At 46.9% G+C, this 18295-nt stretch overlaps 4 protein-coding genes, 1 long non-coding RNA gene and 1 other non-coding gene across 14 annotated transcripts; 3 read left to right on the top strand and 3 right to left on the bottom strand.

Annotated features, from left to right (window-relative positions):
- The first annotated feature begins 302 nt into the window (after positions 1 to 302).
- LOC147040611 (tRNA selenocysteine 1-associated protein 1-like) lies at positions 303 to 2578 on the top strand. 2 transcript variants are annotated; one of them, XM_085901526.1, is made up of 9 exons: positions 303 to 513; positions 813 to 929; positions 998 to 1112; positions 1193 to 1242; positions 1327 to 1458; positions 1523 to 1639; positions 1703 to 1901; positions 2014 to 2044; positions 2125 to 2578. In XM_085901526.1, exons 2-9 carry the CDS (start codon positions 844 to 846, stop codon positions 2280 to 2282), a joined length of 888 nt encoding a protein of 295 aa, XP_085757652.1. In that variant the 5' UTR covers positions 303 to 513; positions 813 to 843; the 3' UTR covers positions 2283 to 2578. The 2 variants fall into 2 exon arrangements, with proteins under 2 accessions (XP_085757652.1, XP_085757651.1); XM_085901525.1 differs by having other exon boundaries at positions 304 to 513; positions 832 to 929.
- A 182-nt stretch (positions 2579 to 2760) lies between these two features.
- On the bottom strand, positions 2761 to 2896 carry LOC147040610 (U11 spliceosomal RNA). Its single transcript, XR_015063045.1, has one exon. It is a non-coding gene; the product is annotated as a U11 spliceosomal RNA (small nuclear RNA).
- A 286-nt stretch (positions 2897 to 3182) lies between these two features.
- On the top strand, positions 3183 to 10348 carry LOC147040609 (homeobox protein MOX-2-like). 5 transcript variants are annotated; one of them, XM_085901164.1, is made up of 6 exons: positions 3183 to 3410; positions 3561 to 3620; positions 4319 to 4398; positions 4494 to 4819; positions 5859 to 6031; positions 6121 to 10348. In XM_085901164.1, exons 4-6 carry the CDS (start codon positions 4807 to 4809, stop codon positions 6328 to 6330), a joined length of 396 nt encoding a protein of 131 aa, XP_085757290.1. In that variant the 5' UTR covers positions 3183 to 3410; positions 3561 to 3620; positions 4319 to 4398; positions 4494 to 4806; the 3' UTR covers positions 6331 to 10348. The 5 variants fall into 5 exon arrangements, with proteins under 5 accessions (XP_085757290.1, XP_085757291.1, XP_085757288.1 ...); XM_085901165.1 differs by having other exon boundaries at positions 3183 to 3596; positions 4494 to 4678; positions 4746 to 4819; XM_085901162.1 differs by having other exon boundaries at positions 3183 to 3596.
- Positions 8652 to 10935, bottom strand: LOC147040608 (ADP-ribosylation factor-like protein 4A). 2 transcript variants are annotated; one of them, XM_085901169.1, is made up of 3 exons: positions 10791 to 10935; positions 10597 to 10696; positions 8652 to 10179 (listed from the first exon to the last, which is right to left on the bottom strand). In XM_085901169.1, exon 3 carries the CDS (start codon positions 10151 to 10153, stop codon positions 9566 to 9568), a length of 588 nt encoding a protein of 195 aa, XP_085757295.1. In that variant the 5' UTR covers positions 10154 to 10179; positions 10597 to 10696; positions 10791 to 10935; the 3' UTR covers positions 8652 to 9565. The 2 variants fall into 2 exon arrangements, with proteins under 2 accessions (XP_085757295.1, XP_085757294.1); XM_085901168.1 differs by lacking the exon at positions 10597 to 10696 and adding an exon at positions 10259 to 10362 and having other exon boundaries at positions 10697 to 10933.
- Positions 10936 to 11096: 161 nt separating this feature from the next.
- Positions 11097 to 14734, bottom strand: LOC147040607 (transmembrane protein 106B-like). 3 transcript variants are annotated; one of them, XM_085901160.1, is made up of 8 exons: positions 14606 to 14734; positions 13898 to 14095; positions 13412 to 13475; positions 12978 to 13137; positions 12627 to 12767; positions 12426 to 12475; positions 12255 to 12308; positions 11097 to 12179 (listed from the first exon to the last, which is right to left on the bottom strand). In XM_085901160.1, the coding sequence occupies exons 2-8, from the start codon at positions 14085 to 14087 to the stop codon at positions 12044 to 12046; spliced, it is 795 nt and encodes a 264-aa protein (XP_085757286.1). In that variant the 5' UTR covers positions 14088 to 14095; positions 14606 to 14734; the 3' UTR covers positions 11097 to 12043. The 3 variants fall into 3 exon arrangements, with proteins under 3 accessions (XP_085757286.1, XP_085757283.1, XP_085757285.1); XM_085901157.1 differs by lacking the exon at positions 12426 to 12475 and having other exon boundaries at positions 12255 to 12389; positions 12604 to 12767; XM_085901159.1 differs by lacking the exons at positions 12426 to 12475; positions 14606 to 14734 and adding an exon at positions 14247 to 14599 and having other exon boundaries at positions 12255 to 12389; positions 12604 to 12767.
- On the top strand, positions 13797 to 18284 carry LOC147040606 (uncharacterized). Its single transcript, XR_015062968.1, has 3 exons — positions 13797 to 14021; positions 17537 to 17621; positions 18231 to 18284. It is a non-coding gene; the product is annotated as an uncharacterized LOC147040606 (long non-coding RNA).
- Positions 18285 to 18295: the final 11 nt, after the last annotated feature.

Raw genomic sequence — 18295 nt, 5'->3', positions numbered from 1 at the left:
ATTCAGCTCCGCTTGTGATTTAAACATGTTGCACTTGCGGGAATTTTATGGTGTCCCAAATCTCACTATGTACATGGTATTTTGGATCCAGGTCGACCAATTTGTGATTCTCCTCAGCAGTCAACTCTATTTAAGCCTTCATCACTTTGTTTATACTGTATATTTGACAATAAACTACTGTGAACTGACTTGTGTTGCGGCCTTGACTTGTGTCTAAGTCATTACAGACAAGTCCTTTTGTAATTCTTGTACAGTAGGTGGCGCTATGGAACAAGTGTGTTAGGTAGGTCAGATCAAAAGAAGAAGAAGAGGTGGGGCGAGTCAGGCATTTCCGAGACGTTGACCGACGTTGTCGACTCGTACAGCTAGCGATGCTAGCACGTCTGCGCTAGCGCGCCTTCTTGTTAGCATGTGGGCGCTAATACGTTTATTTCGGTGTTTCTTTGGCTTGTAGACGCCAGTTCCAAATCCTGCATTGTCGACCACACCATGAGTACATTATGGATGGGGAATGTAAGCTCTTTTTTGTTGTCGTTGAAGTCTTAGAGGAGATATTGAAATGCAGCCAGATGGTCACGTTAGCTAAGCTCAACGTGGGCGCACAATAGCTAACTATGCAGCATTTAAACGATGTATTTTGCTGACTGGAGCCCTTTCTGTCGTGAATTCATGAAGTATTTACGATAGCGGTGTGAATTGTATGCACGTTTGTTTCAACTCTCACAGTTTTGCACTTTTCCCATCAACGTCAGCTCGCACCAATACACATTCTATGTGACCTCAGCATTGAATTGCTCGTTATCTGAATTTAGTTTCTATGCTGCTCTGTAGCTGGATGCTTATATGGACGAGAAGTTCATCACCAGAGCCTTTTCTACCATGGGTGAGCAGGCCGTCAGTGTTCGGATCATACGCAGCAAAGTTCCAGGGTGAGTGTCTAAACTTCGTCTAGTTCTTGTTGTGACTCTACATGTGATTCTAATTTGCCCTTTGACAGTGCGCCACCATCCAGCAGTGCATTGGGTTATTGTTTTGTGGAAATGGCCGATGAGGCCACAGCTGAAAGGTGTCTTCGTAAAATAAACGGAAAATCTCTACCAGGAGCCAGTCCGGTATGAAGAATTGTTGGCGACTTTGTCGTTATTTCTGATCGGATAACACGTTGAACTTTTCTTTTTTTTTTATCCCGCAGCCTACAAGATTCAAGTTAAACCGAGCCACTTTTGGCAAACAAGAAACAGGGTGAGCCTAAATGAAGACTGCAATTTGAAAGCGGATGAGCTTGTCGTTGACGCATCGTAATTGATCCCGTGTCATCTTTTGTAGTCAGATGTATTCTTTATTTGTGGGCGATCTCACTCCGGAGGTCGACGACGGAATGTTGTACGAGTTCTTCTACAATCGATTCCCTTCCTGTCGGGGAGGAAAAGTGGTGCTGGACAGCATGGGAAACTCTAAGTAAGTACAAATGTGAAAGAAAAAGTGCAAATGAGATTGAGACGTTGCAATGTTTTTGCTCTAGGGGTTGCGGCTTTGTTCAGTTCCCAGACGAGCGCCTGCAGAAGCGCGCGCTTGATGAGTGTCAAGGAGCTGTGGGATTGGGGGGTAAACCCCTGCGACTCAGCTTGGCAGCCAGCAAGTAAGAATGCTTTTCTCAATGTGACATTTTTCAACACGTATTGAGCGACACATGCGGCTGCAGTTTAAGGAACAGGCCGCTGCAGCCTGAGACCAAAGCATGGCCGACAGGCAGCGGCTACACGCCACCGTACGACCAGTACAGCCAGTACCAGCAGCAGGGGTATCCTAACTATTACTCCTCCTGGGGCTACGATCAGACGGCAGCAACGTACGGCTACACGTACCCGCAGTACGATTACTCGCAGTATGCCCAATCGCAGGTAAGCAAGCGCTCCTTTCCGCTTTTGGAATCCGACGTGTGCCTATTTTGGAAATAGCAATCGTGACATTGGGTTGGTTGTTTTTTTGTTTTGTTTTCTCTTCTCTTTCCAGGAAGTCGATCTTCAGGATGATGGACTTGAAGGTTTGTTCAGATCCACGCTTGCTCGTCACAAACGAATTATTGTCGTGGTGTGTTTCAGTCAGAAAGTGTCTGTGTTGCAGATCCATCAGCAGAGCTGGATTTGGTGGAAACAAACAAAAGGTTCTTCCAGAATAGCGAAGAACTCTATGACGCTCTGATTGACTGTCAGTGGAAATCAGCAGAGTTCTCGGCAGAACAGGACGAACTGATGTTAACCATACCGGACCCGCTTTCCTAGTAAAACTGGATGCGGTCGCTTCATGACCATTTATTTACAGACATCTGCCGGAGCATTGACAGTATGGACTTTATATTTAGGCATACTTGTTCTCAGTCAAGTGAGCCAAGCGGATTATTTAGTTAGGAAATGCTTTTTTTCTTTCTTATTCAAGTTGCATCGAAGGTTTTTTGCCAACAAATTTAAGCTTGATGTTAAAAGACATCGTTGAAAAAATGACTTCTGTTGCATGTGGGGGGTTTTTAAAATGTGGTTTTCATTCTTTTGTCTTCAATAAATTTCAAATTGTAATAGTTTCTCTTGTCTCATCCAATTATATTTGCGATTCAGGAATGTTCAATTCAGGTGCGTTGTTCAAGCATGCAGTGCTTAACGTGAGCACTACTCAACCTTGTGGAAAGGTTCTCCTGTTGATTGTGGCAATATGGCTGCAAACGTGGAAGGGATAGTAGTTTCTGTCTGCTTTGACATTAGAACGCGGGACACCGGAACAATCGGTTACCAGTTTTCCCAATGGCAAAAATTGTGCTTCCGAAATCTCTTGATTTAGATTCCGCGGACGACTACCGGTTAAGGTCGCCATCCGAAACACTGACGTTATTGAAGCCCTTTTTGGCGACTAGACGCCAGCGGTTCCTATATGTTCAGTAGTAAAACGTTTCTCTGTCGCGGTGTCACAGTTTGGCAAAACTTGGTAAATTGCATTTAAAAAAGAGCTGGTAGCATTATCAATATTAAGACAGAGATGACAAAGTTCACAGTGGCTGCGGTAGTGTTAATATGTGACTGTATTTGGAGACTGGAGAAATGCATTGTGGGTAACCTGTTTCTTGGTTTTCATTGGTTACGTTTGCGACTCCGCCGTTGATTGGTTAGTGATACATTGGGAGCAAAGACAACGGAAAGTGGATGGAAAATGGAACACAACAGGAGTTGAGCACATGCATAATCATGGAAAATGCACGTTTGATTGTGCACTTGGAGTTTCATGTATCCCTCCCGAGGTTTTTACACCGTTCCGTTTGATCCGTTTTCTCACATGTATTTTCATCTATTACCTTGTTTGATCGGTAACCTATTTTGATCTATTACGTCACGCTCATTGGGGCGGTGGCAATACTAACCAAGGTAATGGGTGCGGTTTCGCAAATCCGCCATCTTTTTTACTGTGTGAGAATTTTGTAGTCCAAACAACTCAGAAGTGAAGAAATGTTCCGTTGTTGGATGCAATGGTGCATCAGAACCTCGAAGACGTGCCTGGTTGATTTGCTTTTTCAGGTCCTGCTTGTCTGAAGCGGATGGAAACGGCCGGCGGTAAGCATCTGATCTTAATATTGCGTGAGTCTTTCTGCTGATTTAAGCAGAATTATCCATAAGTTTCTTTTTCTTTTGTAGAGTATTTTTAATTGATGTGTTGAGCTGCGCGCTCCGCGTTTTCACTTCTCGTGGATGTGTTTTGAGTGGTTGTAGCATCGAAGGTGCTGTTCTATACAATGCGTTAAATGCTAACGTTAGCATTAGCTGACTTTCCGCCAAAAAAAAAAAAAACTACAAATGTGTCCGGCGCATACCTTTGGGCTGGGCTGTCAAGTGTCTCATTTGCATTTAAAGTGACCGCATCCATTCAAAACCTCCATGCCACTGCGTTAGTCCTTGTTGGCCCTTCCTTTTTTGTTTGACTTTTTTATTTTTTTACAATCAATACATTTCGTTTTTTTTAATACATCTTGCCCTCCTGCTTGTGCTTGACATACAATATCACAAAAGAAAATAATATAACAATGTAATTATAGCTCACTCTAATTATATTGTGAGCGAGCATGTTTGGGATTCATTGCGTATTGTTGGTCAGTTGTAGTGAGGCAATGAACCAGCCTCCATCTCAGGTTACAACTTCTCCTCTGCCTGCTCCTCCTCTCGTCATCATCCCCCCTCTCCCTCTTCTTTCCAGCACAAGTTTTGCTGAAGTACTCTTGACCTTTGAAGCTCTCGTGCGTGCGCCTCTTTACTTCTGTTCACTTATTTCGTTTTTCAAGCTGGCCAGCCATTCCTTTTTCCAAGCCGTTATTGAAGTGGAATTGGAAGATCATCGCAGGCAGCCCGCCCTCATCCCCAGGTTCTTCCTCCGTCTGGTTTCCTCCAGCAGGCTGGAGTGAGGGTTTGGTGGCGTGCCGCCTCCATGGATGCTTCTCTTTTTGGTTGTTTACGCAGCCCTCGCACAGAGGCTCAAGACCCGCGTCCAGCCGTGAAGCGGTCGCCTCCACACGGGCACAATAAGCTGCTCTCACCTCACCGAGAAGGAGAGGACAATGAGCCGCTTCATGATACAGCTCACCTTGCCCAACAGACGGAAGAAAAGGACTCGCGGCAGACTCGCTCTCCTCAGAATGGCAAAGGTTTGCGGGCGCTTGAGAAGAGCGCTTTGGAATTGTGCTCCGGGGATTTTAATTTGTGCGCGACCAGATCCGGCGGGGAGCCTACGTCTGGGGAGGAGCGCAGCCAGAAGAATCTGTCATCGGACAGGATGACTCCCAAAGGTAAGCACCGAGTTCTTTGTGTTTCTTTCACAGTAAGAGATGCTGCTGCATAAAATATATATATTTTTTTTATGAGAGGATGATTCATTTGAAGAAGCGGAGGAAGCCAAGGGACACTCGGGCTCGGGCGTACATGAAATGAAAACAATTGCTGTGTAGTATAGAAAGAAAAACAAATTGCTCCTCAACATTTGCAAAGCGGGTCTTTTTGGGTAGTCAAGTCATTTCATTTCATCCTGTTGTGTGATCTCAAAATGAAGTTATGACCCAAAGTCTGTTGAAATTCCACAGAATGTTTTGTTTTTGAAAAGCCAGAACTCGGCGCCTTTCATAGACAAAATAGAGGGGTCATGACCCCGGCCTACAGTACCAATTCCAGACAGTCACTCACTCTGTCCGTTAAGGAAAAACTAGTGCTGCTACCAGTGGCGTAAAAGCCACGTTTTTAAAGGCGTGTAGAAAGCATGGAGTCGTCCAAAATGGAGGAAGACTTGAAAACATAGTCTTTAAATCATTTAGCAACACTGACAAGCGGTTTTGTTTGGGGCTCATGCCATGTGGAGACATTTTTCATTCCCATGGTGATGAAGTTCTGGGGGAAGCCCAAAACAACACTCCAACTTCTTTGGCGATGAAGCAAAGGTTCTCCCCCCTTAATATTGCTATAAACCAGACCCTGATGCTTCCCCACAAAATGTTCAAACAATATCCATAGCCCTACTGCTGTATGGCCACTTTCATATTGTTCTTTCGATGATCTATTATTGTTCCTCAGCTACTGTGACTTTGTAAACCAAACCGAATGCAAACAATTGACATCATTTTTAGTCGCTCGAAGTAAGCGTAAATGGTATATGTGGTTACGTATATTCTCAACAATCATCAAATGCTGATCTAGAAGGTTCCAATCGTAACCAGTGTATGTACATCAAAGATTGAGTCTTGCTGTGTTTTCTTAGTATAAGTGCAATGCACGCACGCACGCACGCACTCACTTTTTGGGAGACTGGACTGGAAAATGTTCTGCTTTTCATTTCAGAGTCCCAAGACACGGGCTATAAGTCAGAGACCATCAACAAGGGCAGAAAGGAACGCACAGCATTCACTAAAGAACAGATTTGGGAACTGGAGTCGGAGTTTGCGCACCACAACTATTTGACCAGACTGAGACGCTACGAAATAGCCGTCAACCTGGACCTGACGGAACGACAAGTACGCCGTTGATTTCCTACATACATGAGTGAGGAAACACATTCAAATCCATTTTGGTGCAATTGAGTGAGGATTTCTTTTGGTGACAGGTCAAGGTGTGGTTTCAGAACAGGAGGATGAAGTGGAAACGCCTTAAAAGTGGTCAACAGGGGGCGCAAGCGCTGGAGAGAGAACTGAAACATGTCCAAAAGGGCATATTGTTGCCCTCGGAGATTTGCAGTATTGAAGCACCGCCCAAAACCACGAGTGATGACAGAGAAGACAGCCCAGACCTGAGCTCCGAACATCCTTCCCTATGACCTGCAAGCTGGCAAATAGAAATGTGCCAGTATTATTTGTTGCATTTTTTTTCATATTGCTGGCTGCATCCACCTCCTTTTTTTCGAATGATTTCACCACCTGGATCTGGCCTCTTGCCCAAAGTCAGCTGGGATATGCTCCAGCACAGCCACCACTCGAATGAGGACAAATACTTGTTTGGAACAATAGCGACGGCAAAACCAGGGACCCCCTAGAAACAGAGCGCCATGACGAGAAACACTTGGACCAGACGCCCGGGTGGAGCAGAGCAGAGCAGAGCCCGACTTCATCTTTTGTCCAGAATCCTCAAATTTTCCGAGGCCCTTACTTGGGGGCGATATACATATGTACACTAGTATCATTTTATACCGCTAGAGGGCAGTAAAGTCGATTAAATAGCACACTGCTCGGCAATTGCCGAGTGCTGTCCTTTGCAATGAACGCTAATGAAGAGATGATTTTCCATGATTGTTTTGAAATCCAGTATGAGGCTTTGGCCCGTGTATGCCCCTCCCTCATACGCAAGCCCACTTTTCCCATTCAAAGAGCAAATTGTGTCCGAAGCCATGTGAGTGCAAAGCCAAGCATTCAGCCATACAAAGCCACTTTCTCCCTGGCTGGTTAAAGAAGAAGAAGAAGAAGCAGCTTTTGTTTGCAAGCCGCTTTGCTTGACCTTGTACAGTATGGCTCCATCCCCGCGGTCTGCATTTCGAGCCTGCGAAAACCTGGCGGAGGACAGCACAGACGTGATTTGGGGTAACCCTGACAGAAAGTAGCAGTCCAAACAGCCCTCGCACGTAAAGGCCTTTTTAATCAAATGCGGACCATTTCAATAGAACGCGTGATCCAAAAATGGCCCCCGTGTCCCTCGCACGTGTGTCGGCAACATTTATCATGCGTTGTAAGACTGGGATCAGGTGAATGAAGGACAGCTTTCCAGGGAGCTTCAAAGGATGCTAAGATGACGCCAGGTGCATTACAGGCGGCTCCGGCCCTCCGACAAGGATTTACCTTACCAGAAGAAGAACTGAGATGGCATGGAAATAGGAAAAGCTACCACCTTCTGCCTTGGAGCTCTTCCAAAGCCTGTGTGAAGATGCCAAAACAACATGGAACGTTTCATCTTTCATGCTGCGGACGAGCCATTTAGGAAAGTTTACATCAGAGCGCAGAGAAACACAGGTTCATGAGAACAAAGGAAGATGCTAAACAGCACCTTCGCTGCTGCTGGAGAGGACGCGTGAAGCATGTACACAAATGTGACCTACATTGTGCCTCTCCAGGGGCGCTGTTGCTATGGAGTGAGTGCAGAAAGAAAGAAAGGAGGGAGGGAGGGTGCGAAACACTAGCACTCTTGCACCTGCTGAGCAAAAGCTACAAAGGAGAAGCATCGTTTAGCCATCACCAGAGCAGGGGGAAAAGAAGCGCACCCTCGGCATTGCAGTTCCTTCCACATGCAGCCCACTTCTCTGCATTTGAGGCAAAGCAATTCCATTTGCCATGGCAAATCTTCTCGTGCCCTTTTGTCTGAAGAAACGCAACCCTGCCCAGCCAGCTATTGTTCTTCATCAGGGAAGTTCACCGGTCGGTTCGGGCGGGACGCAAGGAAGGAACAAAGTTGAGTGCAACTTGCTTTTGAGGTGGAGCAGCCACTACTGTTGACCTTGCTTTTTTTCCCCAAGAGCAGACAGCATTTGGGTTAGGGTTAGGCTTGGGATGTGGCAAAATGCAGCTCAGCTCAGCCCGTTGGTGCCGTTAGTTGGGCGGGTGGCAGACTGCCAGGCTCTTCTCAGGAAACCCGCGCAGGCAGGCGGGCGGGCAGGCAGGCAGGCAGGCAGGCAGGCAGGCAGGCAGGCAGGCAGGCAGGCAGGCAGGCAGGCAGGCAGGCAGGCAGGCAGGCAGGCAGGCAGGCAGGCAGAGTTTCCTCTTCCCTTATCAGCGCAGCACATCCTGGCTGTCCTCCGCTGACAAGCACACTGTTCACACCCTTGACAATCTCACGCTGGCTGGCACGCACGCCCGCATCAATCAGCTTGTGCAAAGTGAATACACACTCCTCTCATAGTTTGGAGTCATTCCTCGTTTCAGCTTTGAAGACAGTGAGCCGTCAAAGGACTTCTCAGCACTTGAGTTCTTTTGAAACTAGAAGGAATTGTCCAAATTCTGCATCTGATCCATCCAACCTGCTTAGACAGATGGTGGCCTCAGTTATTTTTAGTAGCGTTCGCCAAAGCCTGTGAGCCGAGAAAATGAAATTCCTTTCTTCTTCGAGTTGATCAAATGTGCAAAAGCAACACTGTGCAACTTTTGAAAGGCCGCTCGGAAGCCATTTCCGTCTTGCAAAGTTACTAGCGCTCGCTTTGCGACTTACTCTATCCTCAGAACGGATGGATAGCCTTCACCGTAAATGAAGCAGCTGCGTCGTTCATTTGCTTTATTCCAAACGCACAATATAAATATGATCAGATGGCCTTTTGAGGCAACACCATTCTGTTCGAGTCCCTTTTCAGGCCACGAATGGGACCCTTTCAAGTGCAGAGAGACAGACAGACAGACGCATGATGAATTTTGCTCAATGGGCGCAGAACTCAGCAATCCGTGATATAGTCGACATATGGACGTGGAGCAGTCAACAGTAGTTGCAGTTAACTTCAGTCTTAGCAAGTTTTCAGAGCTAAGCTGCAAAAAGAAAGAAAGAAAAAAAAAAACGCCAACAATTGACCACGCTAATGAAGCAACAAATGGACGTTCAGCTAGGAAAGGCCAACGTGGATCATTCCCGAACAGATCTACGTAGTAGCGTTTGGATTTGACTAGTATGCTCCTTGTCAGAAGCACAACACCAATGTGTGTTTGTGCCAAAGAACACCGCGTTGAAGATCCTGTTGTCGGCTGGAAAACGCACATACCCAGTATTTGCGTGACAATGTGAACATCCGTGCTCCCAAAATATAAGTACATTATCTGTATCCTCCAAGCAAGCGAGCTTCGGTCTGGTCTGGTCTGGTCAAACTATGTATAGCACTTGATTGTTTTGGTTGGCAGCGAACTCCGCAATGTCAACATTGGAAGTTTTGCAACACTGTACTTCCTTCCATCCGGAAAGTTTGATTGTCGCCGCTTTTTGGTAGCATTCCATCAATGTCCGTCCGATTGTCGTCAGTGACCTGAAACAAAGCGGGAAAAAGATGATTGGAGTCACGCAGCTCATAACGTAGCGTTCCATTTGCGACATCATCTCTTCCGCTTCTTCTTCTGTTGTCGCCTCTTTGCGATCATGGCGTGCAGTTTGGCCAGGCCTTCCGGCAGGCCCTCGCCGATGATAGCGCAAGCCGGCTGCAGGTGCCAGGGCGTGGTGGCGCTAAGCTCGCCCAGAGCCAACATCTTCTCCACCTCCGTCACGCTCAGCGAGTTCCTCAAGTCCTGCTTATTGGCCACAACCAGCATGGGGACGCCTTGGTTCTCTGCCAGCCGGGTGATCTTGTGCAGTTCCGTCTTGGCCTCCTCCATGCGCTCGGCGTCCACCGAGTCCACCACAAACACCATGCCGTCGGCGCAGCGGGTGTAGGAACGCCACAGAGGTCGAAGCTTCTCTTGACCTCCTACGTCCCAGAAGTGAAAGGACGCCGTCCGCCGGCTATCCCCGAGCGACGCTCTTATCTTCTCGCTGTTGAAACCCTTGGTCGGGACAGTGTTGACAAACTCGTCGAATCGCAGCCGATACAGCACCGTGGTCTTGCCGGCGCAATCCAATCCCAGAAGGACGATATGGAGAGGCTGGAAGGGCAAGAGGCAGGGCAATTCTGATATTCTGTTCCCCATCTCCGTAGCTTTTATTCTGCAGCGGCCTGTGGGTCAAGAGAGGGAGGGATGGATGGATGGATGGATGGATGCATGGATGCATAATGAGTCAAAGCATACAAGCACCTTGGTTGTTTGCACAGAGACTGTGTGTATCTGCATTTCCTCCCCCGCAGAGATGAAGGAGAAATAAAACGGATGGCGGCCCATTTGCATTTTCCAGGGGGAAACTAAAAACAAAGGATTTGTCCCATTTGTCGTCGGGAGGTCAGAGAATGAAAAATAAAGTTCAACTCGAAAAAAAGGGGTGAATCGGAAAACATAAACCACGCGACTGAAAAAAAGATCTCGAAAAATACATTTCTTTTCTGTTTCAAGTTGGGGTTTTTTTTTTTAAGCACAAAACTTTTGACCCAATCTTATTCCTGAAAAATGGAATGTTTTAGGTGGTGTGATTTTCTCACCTCTTTTTCCCACAAGTTGGCGGTAAAGGTTGATCAATCAAACCATGTCAAAATGTCCACTAGGCTACGTCACAAGGAATAAACAACGCTGTACGTTTACCTGCAAAAAAGATGGAGAAGAATTTGAAAGGTCGCCTAATTCCTCATGTTGTTGTTTTGACGGCAGGGTTTTCACATTTTGGAGAAAAACTGACCCTATTAGGCCATTAGGAATTGGTCGCTGACGCTCGGTACTCCTGTGGAATTCCCTCTCCACAGTACGCTCTCATAGATGGACGGATGGACGGCTGGATGGCTCTCCGGAGGAAAGAAACCTCCCTACATTCCGCGGAGACGTACGTCAAGCGAAGGGAGAAACATGACGGCTTCCGGTCAAGATCTTCAAACTAAAATGCTTTTCAAGCGGACCGAATAACTATGGCAGTTTCCGGTAAAGATTTCCAAACTAAAGGTTGCGCCGGTCGTTCACCAAAACTGCCTCATCAATGATCAACAAGAAAATATTTGAATGTGTTTATTGAACTTCAGTTCTATACATACAATAATTGGGAACACAATCACTTACAACGACACAATCAAAGAACAAGTAAACATCCAAACTAACTTTGTGTAATGCCACTTATATTAACAACTGAAATGTTGGGATTAAAAAAAACGCTCTTGAAATAAATCGGTGTACGTGGTCTATATATCAAATGTTTATCAATGAAAATCTCAAGTGTTATTAGGACTGCTGTTTTTTAGTGTACAAAGTAAAGCATTACAAATGTATGAGCAAAAATACAATAGGAAATGATTTGAATGAATAAGATGCGCTGGTGACGGATCAGAAGACTATTGACAATGGGCTGAAATACTGAAATCATGAACGCACTTATCCCCAAGATGTACGAGTGAAATCAGGGTGAAAAATAAGCTAACATGATTGAGAAGGCTCAAAATGATAACAATGTGCATATCTATACTCAGTGTACAATGTCCAGTGATGAAAGTGCAGTCAAATAAACACGATGGTTATCATCTTATTATTATTTTCTTCATAATCTAACGCTTCTGTAACCATCCAACAAAAGTTGGAGTGTTCTGAAGAAATGATCTTGACACCGAGTGCAATTTAAGTTTGAGTGTGACCATACATCTAAGCTTCTTCATCAGGTTCTCCTTTATGTCCAGCTCAGCAGGTGAAGCCATCTATCTATCCATCTATCCATGCATCTATGCATCCATCCATTCATCCATCCATCCACCCAATCCACCCACCCATCCAACGCGAGCTGGCAAGAGCGGATGGATCGCGGGGCGATACGCCACTAAGCCGTCATGAATTTCTTCAAATGTTCACCATTTGCCAAGAAGAGTTGGTTCACTCTGGAAAAGGTGCGATGTGAGGGTGAGGAAGAAAAGTGTCCAAGAGCTAAGGTACGCTTCAAGTGCCGGCGGCGGCTTGTCACTCGGGATGCGGGACGCTAAACGGCTTGGTCATCCCGCTGTTGGAAGTGGTGTTCCCCCCACAGTCCACGTACTGGTACATCTCCTGTGACACTTGCTCAGCGTGGCTGAAGTATGTGGTGGTGACCGTCACTCTGGACGGAGAGCGGGGTGACAACATTGGGGGGACACGTATGCAAACACCAATTGTGGAATTCAAGACAACTTACTGCATCATGAAGACTATGTTGTGAACCTTGATAGATTTCAGAGTACAGTAGTCACTGGAAAGTTCAACAAAACAAATGCGGTGGAGGAGGTTACGTCTGGTCTGTCTGGGTGGGTGAGTGAGGATTACATTTCGCCTGGATGGATCCAAATGAGCAAACGTCAACACTTACTACATGTAGCTCATCTCGTCCGCGATGACAGTGGGGACCACATAGTCAATCTGACGAGAGAGAGAGAGAGAGAGAGAGAGAGAGAGAGAGAGAGAGAGAGAGAGAGAGAGAGAGAGAGAGAGAGAGAGAGAGAGAGAGGAGTTCCATTTCCAAAGACAGAGGAGTCCGATTTTGTTACCTTTCAGTACGTTTGTCATCTACCTGCTTCATGTCCAGAGGCCCAATGGCAGTGGTGTTAACAATACGAGATTTCCCAATCACTGTGTTGACAAACTCCACCTGAGCAGTGATGTTGGCCACCTCCACGGAGTAGTAGTTGTTGTTGGTGATGTTCAAAGTGTTCTACAGAAGAGCCATGCAACTTGTCAACAAAGCCAGAGGCATGCAACTTGTCAACACAGCCAGAGGCATGCAACGTGTCAACAAAGCCAGAGGCATGCAACGTGTCAACAAAGCCATCATCCATCCATCCATCCATCCATCCATCCATCCATCCATCCATCCATCCATCCATCCATCCATCCATCCATCCATCCATCCATCCATCCTTACCGTGATGTTCAGATAGACGCTGTGCTTGTCTTTGTCGTAGCTAACGTAAGCCGACTTGACCCCGACGTAAGCCACGTCGATGGATCGAGGGAAGAGGAAAAAGACAGCCAGGCCGGATAGCAGCAGGCAGACAACAACGGATGCCGTTACATACAACTTCCTGTCGAAGAGGACACAAGACAAGTCGATGAGGCTCCAACTAAGGCTAATATCATGCCGCTTCCCCCAAACGTCATTCCCGACGTCATTGTAAAGAAAGGAGCTCGAATGTGATCCTGTGCAATAGCTGAGATTGTGCTCTCTCTCTCAATCCAGGCCAACTAAAAGCCAGTCTCAAACTCTTTGAGGTGATCTTTTCAATTGCTCGACCTTAACGTCAATAACATGCAAATGAAACCTTCTGGCCGTGTGCCGTGCACGCAAAATATACATACGTCCTGCGAGGGCGAAGTCTTTGGTCGCTGTATGGAATTAATGCCACGAGTTGATTTTCCTGCCCTGTGGAAAGAAGAACAAGCAATGACGGCTCATCAAAGACAAGTCGGTGTATTTTTGCCTCGATTGCTGCAAATGAATAACTCGAGAGAAATGAACACGGCTTTGATTTTTCCAGCTGCTGAAAATGACACAAAATCCAATTTCTTACAGTGGCCCACATTTAAGACTAATGGTGACTTGATTGCCTTGCTAATATGGGGCGGGCGCACTGGGGTGATGTCATCAGGCAGGATGATTGCGTAGATGTTTTGCACCTGCTCCAGGAAAGGCAACTGTTGGAAATGCGATGGATCCCACGGCGTGCTGTGAGTGTGCGTGCAATTTGTTCCACCACCAAGGCTACGTTTATCCAGCCCAGAGAAATGCCAAGCGCAACAACTAACTTGGGCTTTCTTTCCACTCAGCTCATGGATTCGAGTTACCTCTCGGGATCCTTCCGGTGCCCTGACACGTGGGACACGTCACGCTGTCTCGTCCTGTAAACTCCACATATGGAAACTGGGAAACATCCCCGCCCTTGCCATCTTCTGTTGGACTATCTTGGAGGTGAGAGCTGAGGCCATCGTCGTGATACGTAGTCCATTTCAGTAAATGGGAAAACCACTCGCCCATCGTTGCCCCTGCAAATGTGAACGTCTGTTGATCATGTTCACGCTCTAGTCGTATGCAATATGGACAGAATTGAAATGTTGTACTTTGATAAACATCGAGCTTTTACCTCGACCGTGTCTCAGAGGTTAAGGCGTATGCTAGCAACTGACTTTGCCTTACCTGACTGACTGGGAAACGGAACCAACCCTTTGTTAATGAAGGCTGAATGCAAAACTCGATTGTCAGACACTCCTCATAAATGTGTGAAATTTGCATTGTGCACCGTTGGTATGGTAACGCTCGGGCTTCTTGATAGCTGGATGCTAGCTAGCTAGCTTAGCAATAACAAGAGGAAAATCCTGTATGTCCAAGCCATTGGCTTGGACTAGTCTCGAGAATGATCTGATCTCATACGTTTGGCCTATATAGCCACAGTTTTACATTACAATGTCAGCTAACATAAGAAACCAGACTATGAATGACTGTGATACAAATAAGCAATCATGAGAAAAATTGCAAAGTGCGATCGAGAAATGTACCTCTATGCGTCAGGAGACTCGGTTAGCTTTGTGATTTGTTTACAAAGCACGAAACAGACGTGCGCATGCGCGTGCACGAGGAGAACCCGTCTTCATTACTGCACTGCCATCTAGTGACGTGGAGCGTCGAGTTGGAAATGGAAATTCAGAACCTACGTCCTAATTAGGAGGGGGGGGTGCGCTCTTGTGCAAACACATGATCACTTCAATCATCAGTTTTTTTCTAGCCCTCTCGATGGCAGGCCCTCTTTTTAAATGTACGTCTACTTGAGTCATGAAGGTCAGTCCTTTTGACCCCTCTGCTCCTGCTTATGCTATATTTGACCTACTGTATTTATTGATGGATGTGAAGCACTTTGGGCAACTGTTGTTGTTTTAAATGTGTGTTTGACTTCTAAAACCTAATGGCCTCTCCAAGCACACACACGCACACACACCAAGATTGACCTTGGGTGGATATTTTTATTCCAAGAAGCCGTGCTTTGATCAGCACAAATCAGCAAGCGTTATGATTCATTTGTGATTGGTCCTCGAGACAAAATTGCTGTCATTTTCATTGACTGGTGGAGGAGGCAGCAATTGTGTCAGGCGTGGATGGGGAGGTCTCAGAAGCTGTATTCTTGCTGTGCGGCGTTGCCTCGCCTCGCTTGGCTCGTCTCGTCGGCACACAGCCTCGGGCCGGTGGTATTAGTAGTGTGTTTGTTGAAACTAGGAAAGATGCGTGTGGCAAGCTGAACAGTAATGGCAAAGTGCATAATGAGAATATTTCCAGTGCTGAAGGCAAAGCATAAATGAAGCCAGTAATGTTGTGCGTGTATATTGATCATTGTTTGATTGATCTTTTCAATGGAACATGTTTGAATCATATACGTAGGCTATGTTGTTTGCATCATTGAAATGGAGGGCTTGCAATTTCAATTTTTCTTTTTTTTTTTTTTTTCCACGAAGGTGATCCGATCAAATGATAGGATAACGATTTGCAGGCATTACGAGTAGAATCTAGTTTGTTTTCCTGGGCTTTGAGAAGAGTTTTTCACACGAAAGCCATTTGACCTAATTTGTAGTTGGCCCAACAAAGTTGACAATGTATCGGCAGTGAGGAAGTTGCTTGTTTTTCCCCGTGCGATGATTCTAACCCCGTTTTCCTTTTCCCATCCCCCCAGCAAGCAAACCCCCACTCTGCACTCCCCTCGACCCCCCCCCCCCCCCCCCCCCCAGGATCTTTGAGGCTCTACCAATGAGAGCTGTAGAGCGCTATTCCTTCCCAGAGACAGGAAGCTCCAGGTTTGGCGCAATCCTTCCCTCTGCTTGTCATTCTGCTCAACACCAATCACACGCTTGGCGCCGCTCGCTCAATGATTCCGCTGCGCACTTACCCAATTGGTAGAGTGCGCAATCTGGAGCTTTTCATGCCACCCTTGGGCATGGCAACTGCCTGCCTGCCTGCCTGCCTGCCTGCCTGCCTGCCTGCCTGCCTGCCTGCCTGCCTGCCTGCCTGCCTGCCTGCCTGCCTGCCTGCCTGCCTGCCTGCCTGCCTGCCTGCCTGCCTGCCTGCCTGCCTGCCTGCCTGCCTGCCTGCCTGCCTGCCTGCCTGCCTGCCTGCCTGCCTGCCTGCCTGGTGAACCCGTGCAGTAAAAAAAGCCCCATTTAGCACGTTTGCGCCCCCAAAGCTCAAATGCAAACGCTTTTGCATCTTGAGATTGGATGCCTTTGATCCAAACGGACTTGTCTTCAATTTCCAGACTTTATTGGGGAGGCGCCCGCTGCGTGAAAATGAGGCTTTGCAACTGGCAAAGGATTCAAGCAAATCCATCCATCCATCCATTTTCTGAACCGCTTAGTCCCCACGGGGGTCGCGGGCGTGCTGGAGCCTATCCCAGCCGTCATCGGGCAGTAGGCGAGGGACACCCTGAACCGGTTGCCAGCCAATCGCAGGGCACACAGAGACGAACAACCATCCGCACTCGCATTCATACCTAGGGACAATTTAGAGTCTTCAATCGGCCTACCAAGCATGTTTTTGGGATGTGGGAGGAAACCGGAGTGCCCGGAGAAAACCCACGCGGGCTCGGGGAGAACATGCAAACTCCACACAGGGAGGGCCGGAGGTGGAATCGAACCCGCACCCTCCTAACTGTGAGGCGGACGTGCTACCCAGTGCCCCACTGAGCCGCCCGATTCAAGCAAATCCGCTAAGCATTATATCAATATCGTCCGTCATCTCGGGAGCCGTGATTATTGCGTATTCAGACAATTTTCCAGTAACGTTTTTTACCCTGGCCTACTTTTTCTTTCTTGTGTAAAATGTCAACTTGCATCCATTTTTGGAAAGGCGCAGGCAGAACATTAGCTCACTTGGACAACATCAAACAAGAATGGTAGCAATGTGTACAAAAATGAATCGTTCTTTTAGGTTGATTTCTGAAAGGAAAAAAAAGAAGCGTGGCTTTAGTTCTGCTGCTCCAGTTGAGTTCCTCATCGGCTCAACTAGGTACAAGCATAGTTGTGACACTCGAGTCGACATTGGGTACGTAGGGAGTATAACTTGCAGGAAAACCGCAGCTATCTTGTAGGAATTTCAAAGTGGACTTTGGCGACACTGAAATCAATCCAATCCGTCAAGCAGTGCATTTTCCATTTCCACTAGTCCGCTTGTGGCTCTTTTATTCAGGGATTGTACTGAAGAGTGATATTCCTAGAATATGGGTCAGCCATGTTGTTTTCTTGACAGCTGCAAGCGGGCGGCACTGGTGCAATAGACTCTCGTAATTGTACAGGTCAAACAGAGGACAGGAGCAGAGCAGAAATCCATAAGCTTTTGGCTTACATTGTACATTATTATTATTCATTTGCCATGATGAAGTTTGTTTTCCGGTGCTGCCTAAAACGCTCCTGAAATTGCCATATTTGGTGCGTTTTGTATCTATCTAGGCCAAAGGTGCTGCGAATGCAAACAGCAGCAGCAGCAGCAGCTCAGCAGAAGATGATGGTCGTAGCACCCATCCAGTGGTTTCGGGTCAGTAAACACCGGAGCGCTCGCCGTTCCCGCGCAACTGCTAAATCGGTCAGAGCCTACAAAGAAAGCGGCGCTGTGGATGCGTAGTAAACCTGCAAAACCTACAAAATCAAGTACAAAATACAACCAAAAAAAAAAATCATCATCAACGTCATCCCTTAATAAAGTGCCCCTTTATGGTGGTGGGTCAATGAAAAGATCACAATGATACAAAAGCTTGGTAGCGGTTGTGGACTGCACCTAACCAAAGCCATTTATTATGCTTGGATTATAGTTCCTGATAGAAAATAAAGAAGCCTCATTCTTAAGATGGTTTGCAGTTCAATAATAAGAATAAGAATCATCTGAATTGACAGAAAATGTGCTTCCATCAGTGTAGAAGATTTTGTTTATTTGGACTGGGGTGGATCTGAAAAAGAGGAACGGTAGAGTGGGTGGGCGTGTAGGAGGGAGGGGGGAGAGAGGAAGGGGGGGGGGGGGGTGAACTGGGAGGTGCGGCATCAACTGGCATACAAGCAGCAGCAGCAGCAGCAGCAAGCTGGCTTTAGGGCTGGCTCTATTGTTCCTTGTGTTATTGGTGCCAAATATCATTGTCCCTCCCTCATTAAGGAGCCAGGAAGGAAAGAGAGACACAGAGAAGAGCCAGTCCAGTCCAGTCCTCCGTCCGCCAACCT

This window comes from Syngnathus leptorhynchus, chromosome 20 (genome assembly GCF_054491065.1).
Source record: "Syngnathus leptorhynchus isolate UIUO chromosome 20, UIUO_Slep, whole genome shotgun sequence".
In the NCBI taxonomy this organism is placed as follows: Eukaryota; Metazoa; Chordata; class Actinopteri; order Syngnathiformes; family Syngnathidae; genus Syngnathus; species Syngnathus leptorhynchus.
The sequence above is the reverse complement of the archived record's forward strand: the minus strand, read 5'-3'. Positions and strand labels throughout refer to the sequence as shown.